The sequence below is a fragment of the Dermacentor variabilis genome, chromosome 1 (genome assembly GCF_050947875.1).
Source record: "Dermacentor variabilis isolate Ectoservices chromosome 1, ASM5094787v1, whole genome shotgun sequence".
NCBI lineage: Eukaryota > Metazoa > Arthropoda > Arachnida > Ixodida > Ixodidae > Dermacentor > Dermacentor variabilis.
Genome location: NC_134568.1, coordinates 120,607,172 through 120,615,395, shown reverse-complemented (window position 1 = coordinate 120,615,395; position 8,224 = coordinate 120,607,172). Strand labels below are relative to the sequence as shown.

At 47.7% G+C, this 8,224-nt stretch overlaps 1 protein-coding gene across 1 annotated transcript; it reads right to left on the bottom strand.

Moving 5' to 3' along the window:
• Positions 1–2,153: 2,153 nt before the first annotated feature.
• Positions 2,154–2,777, bottom strand: LOC142582583 (uncharacterized). The gene has a single exon (XM_075692493.1). It carries the CDS (start codon positions 2,775–2,777, stop codon positions 2,154–2,156), a length of 624 nt encoding a protein of 207 aa, XP_075548608.1.
• Between the last annotated feature and the right edge of the window lie 5,447 nt (positions 2,778–8,224).

Below are 8,224 nucleotides of genomic sequence, written 5' to 3'. Positions count from 1 at the left end.
CAGTAGGTAAGGAAGGCTCGCTTCAACTATAGACCTCCGTCGGAGAGACAGCTGTCTTTACGTGAGGGCATGCGCCAAGCAGACCAAGCGTGTGTAGTACACGGAGTGTAAGTTACCGCCACGCGTGCGACCGGCCAGTGAATTCCACGCGCGCCGAGCCACGCGATATTTTGCCTGGGCGCGGCTCGTTCCGAGCCAGCCCGTGTGGAGAGCCCCTTAATGGTTCTCGGCACTGGGCGCACGTAGACACCTTGGGCAAAGAAAGGCGGACCACGTTCTCCGGGCTTTAGTCCTAATGGGTGGGAGACCCAGGGTAAAACCCGTGCGATACGCAGCCGGGCGGAGAGAACGTGTCCCGTTTGAGCCCGATGCACGGCCGAAGTGCTGGTCGCCTTACCAATTCATGAACGGCACGTCGCTGCAGTGGGACTAGAGCAAATAAAGAAAAAGGGGGAAATAATATGAAAGTGTGTGTGTGAGGAGAAAACAGAGATAGGTGAAAGAGAGATAACCAGAACGGTTATTAATAGCCTGTGTTTTTGCATTATACACTTTTTATTCTGTAGAGACAGGCGGTGGAATGTTAGCTGTAATGCAACGACACGATATATTTGGTTGAATCTCGAGCAAATCTAGCGAAACTGGCTTTATTATTTATTGCCAATCCAAAATAATATTTTCAGTTTCCAAAATAGTATTTCCGATATTTCCAGTCAGCTCATCCAAAGGATACTTTTCCTAGATACGTGAACGCAAGGTCATGTGCAGGTTATTTATGTCTATGGTACTTAATTGTCTTTCCGAAAAGTCGTGTGGTTTGGTTTATGGGGTTCAACGTCCCAAGTGACTCAGGCTATGAGAGACGCCGTAGTGGAGGGCTCCGGAAATTTCGACCACCTGTGGTTCGTAAACATGCACAGACATGAAAAAGTCGTGATCAGTCAAACATATATTCAGTCCGAATAAGAAGTTTTGGTTGGCACTAAGACAGCTTGCGTGATGTGAATGCGAAAGCCTCAGATGAATTTAGAACTCGATTAATGTGGAACGAGAGGCGTATTAAGAGGTTAAAGTGGATTACAAGTAATCACGTGTATATACTTGAATAACTTATGACCAATAGCCGTTGACGTCATGCCGATTTTTGCGGAGCAGTTTTTCTGGACACCCCTGCCACTGCTGACAGCTTCCGTTGATAATGGAACCATATAAAGCTTTCGCCTTAAAAAACGAAATTTTGATATTTGAGTGAAAACAAAGTTGCGTCACTTTTGTTTGTCTTATTTTTGTGCGGCAAAAATTTTCAGCTATAGTCACAGAGAGCCTAATGCTTCATCAACCGTAGGTAGCGTGAAATGCTCCCGAACGACGCACTTATTTAACTTTGCGAGGTCGACGCATACTCTCAGTTCCCCCGAGTGTTTCGTTACCAGGACTATTCCTGCGCACCAAACCGTGGGGCCGTCGACTTTTTCTAATTATTCCCATGCGCACGAGTTTCGATTTCGTGCTTCAGCCTTTCCATGAGCGAAATCTGCACTCGCCGCGGAACGGTTATGGCATGTGGAATTGCGCCCGGTTGTAGCCCCTGATATTGTATTCTCCTGGGATAGTGCCTAAACTACGACCCATGCGCAGAAAAAGCGTCTCATACCATTGTCTTAAGTGAGACGGCAAATTTAACGATATCTAAAGCCTCTAAGGCTGGCAGCCCGAGAAGTACGTCGCGAAGAGGGCTAACGACATAGTACGTTTGTCGGGCAGTCATGCGTTTCCACGCAATCTCTGCGACTAATTTGCCTAGAACATTGAGCTTATTGCCGCCAGCTCCCTGTAGTACCTCGTCTGCGTTATCCAGGTGGGTGGGCATTCCTGGAAATGTAGAAGGTAGAACCGACACTTCTGCACCCGAATCAACTTTAGTAAGGATAGGCACAGAGTTTATCAGAACCTGCACATAGCGCGCTTTCCCGGCCGCGTCAGTCGCGCCAATGAAAGTTTCTCCGGCAGGTACCATGTTCGACAGCTACCTTTCTTTGTCCTGACCCAACTTTATTGAGGAAAGCTTTCGCAAGATGTCCTTTGTTACCACAGTAGTGGCACTTGGAAGCTTTGGCTGGGCACGGCGACCTCGGGAGCGCGTCGCCGACGCTCTAGGGGCAACGTCCCTCTTTGTGCTGCGGTCGTTTCTGGTAGCCCATGGAGTCCCCGATGTGGACACCCTCCGGTAGAAGGCTCTGCTGCTCCTGACGCACGGTTTCCTTGAGGCGAGCCTTGGCCAGCGCAGTAGCCAATGTCAGCGGCGGATCCATCTGCAAGGCCTCGGATAGTTGCACGTCCCGGAGCCCGACGACAAACCTGTCCCGGATGAGTCTCTTCATATCCCCAAAGTCGCAGTGGTCTGCCAGCACGTGAAGTGCGGTTGCGAACTGATCCACCGATTCTTCTGCCCGCTGCTGGCGTCTGTGAAAGCAGGTACTTTCATAAACAATGTTCCGCTCTTTGACGAAATGACTGTCGAACTTCTGCTTGATGACATCATAACTTTTTGCTTCATTGTCGGTCAACTCAAATGTAGCAAAGACTTCGCGGGCTTGGCGTCCCATTATGTAAAGTAGCGTGCGTACCTGGGCCTCTCCCGAACGTTCGTTGAGAGCTGTGGCGAAGCGGTAGTCATCGAAGTGGTCGGTCCACGCCGGCCACTCTGATGTTTTGTCAAAGTCCAGCGGTGGTAGCTGCTGGAGCCCCTGGATTACCGTTGCGGGCTCGTTTGCCATTGTCTGGAAATGCTGCCGGCCACGGCCTCAGCGAGATAGTTGACCACCGCCCACTTCTGCCACCATGTGGTGACACTGCATACGAGCGCGACGCGTATGCGTGTCGGAAGGAACAGTCGACGAGCCGCGCTCCAGGGGACGAAAGAGCCCCTTGTTTATTTCCCTGGCCGATAATATACACTTGGGGGGAGGGGGGGGGCGTCACGTGTTACAAGTAGCTTGGCGCTCGCAGTTGCCGCCCGACTATCTGTCGTGACGGCACATGCCGCACACAGGCAGGCGATAACAGCACAATCGTTACAAAGCGGAAGATCATTGGTGACTTTGTTTTCGCAAGAAGCGACAAAAGAAATCATGCTGCTCGAAATTGCACTGCAGCTACCGTCAATGTGGACGCGAGACGCTTACGCCTCCGTATTACAATTTCGTGATGACAAAACGATGAAACCTGAAGCTTTTCGCACGAGATCGATTCCCGACTTCATTTCACCTTCGGCATACATTAGGTTTTTGTCTGTAGTACGCGCGTAGTACATTGTGCGCTGCTGTAGCCATGAAGGACGCCGAGGGTGTTACGGTCATTTAATGTAAGCACGAGCATACGGCCTCTCAAAGGCAGCCGTTCAGCTTATCACTCTGGCACGTTTCTCTCTGGCTCTTTCTTTATTGCATCCATTAGGTTGGAGCACCATAGCGAGACCGAGCATGCTCATTGATCTATTTCCGGTTCCTTCTTGACGGCAGTTTCGCGAATGAGCCTCGGGTTACGTTTCAGGCCCATTGGCACCCGGGGGCTTTGTGTCACGTTCCCTCCACTCCGCGGAGGAAACGGCTTGAGACGACGCCGTGAGCGAGCGCTGCCGCTGCTCCTAACGGGAGCGACACAGCGGGGAGTGCGTAGGACTTCGCCGAGCACTTCATGCCCCCATGCGTGCCTAACAGCCATCGCCGCGCCGCCTTCTCCCAGCGACTGCAACCAGCCGCGACGGCGGCAGCGACATTGCCTATGGAAGATCGAATGTATAATTTGCTTCTCATTTCGCTTCGACAAAGTTAGAATTAGGAGCGTGTCTTCTTTCTTTTTCTTTCCAGCGATAGTTCTTACATAGCTATTTCCTCTTTCGAATCGATGCAAGGTGTTGAAAGTAACCGATATCAATCACTGGCTGAAGGAAAGAAGCGAGAAAGCCACCTTGCTTTGGGGTTCATTCCTCGGGGAGCTGCGCGCACCTATACCGAGCACGCTCACTAGTCCAACACGCCATTTATGTCAAAGTAATTCGTGAGACAAATGCAGCGTCTTTGTAAGTCACGTAACGGAAATCGACGCAGCGGCTGACTTTATGTATTTGGAAAACGGTATAGGCTCGCAAGAGGCCGTTCTTCAGATTTGCGAGAGCTTCTTCTGTGCTATGCAGTTATGAGGTAGGAATGCGACTCTCTCTGTAACATGGTGATCGATGGTCTTGGTAACGCAAATATTTTTTTTAATTCGCGCTGTAAAATGTGTTTGAACCGAGAACCTTACGAGTAAGGAATGCTCTATATACCACTGCTTTCCACCGCTGCTTTTGGATCGACCGCGAAAAGAAAACTTGTGTGATAAACTCACTTCGAAAAATGGTCACATTTATTCAAACGGGTTGTATTCAATGTAGCATTGAGGAAATATTAAATTCCTTCTTTCGCGATTGAATTTAAACCCCAATAGAAACGTTGAATGCGCATAGCGTACTTTATAGGCTTGTGGCCTACGCGCGCAAGTTGCACATGTTATACGACTTGAGAGCAGAAGAGTAATTAGTCCAATTAACTCAATGGCTTCAGCTATTTAAGACTCGTGTTCACGAGTACTGTCAAGCGGAGCTCACTGAAGAATGTAAGCTTCCAAGATTGATGACGCTACGCTCTAGGGGTGCCCTCGTTGTTCGCGTCTTCGACCTGACGCGTACCTGGAGCGTGTATACGCAGTGTGCCTCCGTTTAAGCGCAAGTGTTGGGCTGAAGAACCGAGGTGGTCGTAATTCCTACTGTGTATGTTACGTTGTCGAGGTATACGTCCCTGGAAGGGTTGTTCGTGGCTCATTCATCTGACACGCCGGTGAACACCATATTTTACCACGTCAGAAATAACCCGCGAGGCACCACTTGACAGGCGAATTTGCCCGCTTACAGAAAAAATAAATTGACAGCAGTTACGGAACAGTTCACATTCCATGGCGTTCATAGACGAAGACCGATCTCGATCATTTCTTTTGCACGTATGACTTGGCTTAGCAGGTCATGCGAAGGGGTGCAAGTTATGTGAGCTGGCTAGTGTACTTATTGTCAGGGGATGCTGGGTCCGTGCGGAGCTGTTACGTTTTCAATTTAGTTACTTTCATCATCATCATCATCATCATCATCATCATCATCATCATCATCATCAGCCTAGTTACGCCCACTGCAGGGCAAAGGCCTCTCCCATACTTCTCCAACTACCCCGGTCATGTACTAATTGTGGCCATGTTGTCCCTGCAAACGTCTTAATTTCATCCGCCCACCTAACTTTCTGCCGCCCCCTGCTACGCTTCCCTTCCCTTGGAATCCAGTCCGTAACCCTTAATGACCATCGGTTATCTTCCCTCCTCATTACATGTCCTGCCCATGTCCATTTCTTTTTCTTGATTTCAACTAAGATTTCGTTTACCCGCGTTTGTTGCCTCACCCAATCTGCTCTTTTCTTATCCCTTAACGTTACACCCATCATTCTTCTTTCCATAGCTCGTTGCGTCGTCCTCAATTTCAGCAGAACCCTTTTCGTAAGCCTCCAGGTTTCTGCCCCATATGTGAGTACTGGTAACACACAGCTGTTATACACTTTCCTTTTGAGGGATAGTGGCAACCTGCTGTTCATGATTTGAGAATGCCTGCCAAACGCACCCCAGCCCATTCTTATTCTTCTGGTTATTTCAGTCTCATGATCCGGATCCGTGGTCACTACCTGCCCTAAGTAGATGTATTCCCTTACCACTTCCAGTGCTTCGCTACCTATCGTAAACTGTTGTTCTCTTCCGAGACTGTTAAACAACACTGTAGTTTTCTGCAGATTAATTTTCAGACCCACCCTTCTGCTTTGCCTCTCCAGGTCAGTGAGCATGCATTGCAATTGGTCTCCTGAGTTACTAAGCAAGGCAATATCATCAGCGAATCGCAAGTTGCTAAGGTATTCTCCATCAACTTTTATCCCCAATTCTTCCCACTCCAGGCCTCTGAATACCTCCTGTAAACATGCTGTGAATAGCATTGGAGATATCGTATCTCCCTGTCTGACGCCTTTCTTTATAGGGATTTTGTTGCTTTCTTTTGGAGGACTACGGTGGCTGTGGAGCCGCTATAGATATCTTCCAGTATTTTTAAATATGGCTCATCTACACCCTGATTCCGTAATGCATCCATGACTGCTGAGGTTTCGACTGAATCAAACGCTTTCTCGTAATCAATGAAAGCTATATGTAAGGGTTGGTTATATTCTGCACATTTCCCTATCACTTGATTGATAGTGTGAATATGGTCTATTGTTGAGTAGCCTTTACGGAATCCTGCCTGGTCCTTTGGTTGACAGAAGTCTAAGGTGTTCCTGATTCTATTTGCGATTACCTTAGTAAATACTTTGTAGGCAACGGACAGTAAGCTGATCGGTCTATAATTTTTCAAGTCTTTGGCGTCCCCTTTCTTATGAATTAGGATTATGTTAGCGTTCTTACAAGATTCCGGTACGCTCGAGGTTATGAGGCATTGCGTATACAGGGTGGCCAGTTTCTCTAGAACAATCTGACCACCATCCTTCAACAAATCTGCTGTTACCTGATCGTCCCCAGCTGCCTTCCCCCTTTGCATAGCTCCTAAGGCTTTCTTTACTTCTTCTTGCGTTACCTGTGGGATTTCCAATTCCTCTAGGCTATTCTCTCTTCCACTATCGTCGTCTGTGCCACTGGTACTGTATAAATCTCTATAGAACTCCTCAGCCACTTGAACTATCTCATCCATATTAGTAACGATATTGCCGGCTTTGTCTCTTAACGCACACATCTGATTCTTGCCTATTCCTAGTTTCTTCTTCACTGTTTTTAGGCTTCCTCCGTTCCTGAGAGCCTGTTCAATTCTATCCATATTATAGTTTCTGATGTCCGCTGTCTTACGCTTGTTGATTAACTTAGAAAGTTCTGCCAGTTCTATTCTAGCTGTAGGGTTAGAGGCTTTCATACATTGGCGTTTCTTGATCAGATCTTTCGTCTCCTGCGATAGCTTACTGGTTTCCTGTATAACGGCGTTACCACCGACTTCTATTGCGCACTCCTTAATGATGCCCATGAGATTGTCGTTCATTGCTGCAACACTAAGGTCCTCTTCCTGAGTTAAAGCCGAGTACCTGTTCTGTAGCTTGATCCGGAATTCCTCTAGTTTCCCTCTTACCGCTAACTCATTGATTGGCTTCTTGTGTACCAGTTTCTTCCGTTCCCTCCTCAAGTCTAGGCTAATTCGAGTTGTTACCATCCTATGGTCACTGCAGCGTACCTTGCCGAGCACGTCTACATCTTGTATGATGCCAGGGTTCTCGCAGAGTATGAAGTCGATTTCATTTCTAGTCTCATCATTCGGGCTCCTCCACGTCCACTTTCGACTAACCCGCTTGCGGAAAAAGGTGTTCATTATCCGCATATTATTCTGTTCTGCAAACTCTACTAATAATTCTCCTCTGCTATTCCTAGAGCCTATGCCATATTCCCCCACTGACTTGTCTCCAGCCTGCTTCTTGCCTACCCTGGCATTGAAGTCGCCCATCAGTATAGTGTATTTTGTTTTGACTTTACCCATCGCCGATTCCACGTCTTCATAAAAGCTTTCGACTTCCTGGTCATCATGACTGCATGTAGGGGCATAGACTTGTACCACCTTCAATTTGTACCTCTTATTAAGTTTCGCAACAAGACCTGCCACCCTCTCGTTAATGCTATAGAAGTTACTTTACAAAGTTTTTAACATGACTGGAAACTCGTTCGAACAGTGGATTTGGTCCCTTTAATATCCGTGATAAAAAATTTATAGTTCTAAGCTATTTCATATAGCTAAATTATACCTGAATTTGAAATGAATACAAAATAGAGAGTTATTTGACATGATACACCCCAGAAGTACGGCTATGCGCATGCTTTTTTTGTTATACCTGATATTAGAAAAGGGGTTAAAGAGGGATGTCTTAGGGAACTTACGCTTCCCACAAGCTGGTAAACATACAGATAGCGCGGCTGTGTTCTGGTTAATGCATGTGCTGCCAGCAGAGCGCTTTCTGATTAGGACCTCTTTCATCGCTCTTGGTAAACGGGTCAGTGACCCGCAGATTGAGGTTTTCTCTAAATGCGCGTTCACTCATTAGCGGCCAGCGCACCCGCGCTCAAGCTTTATAGA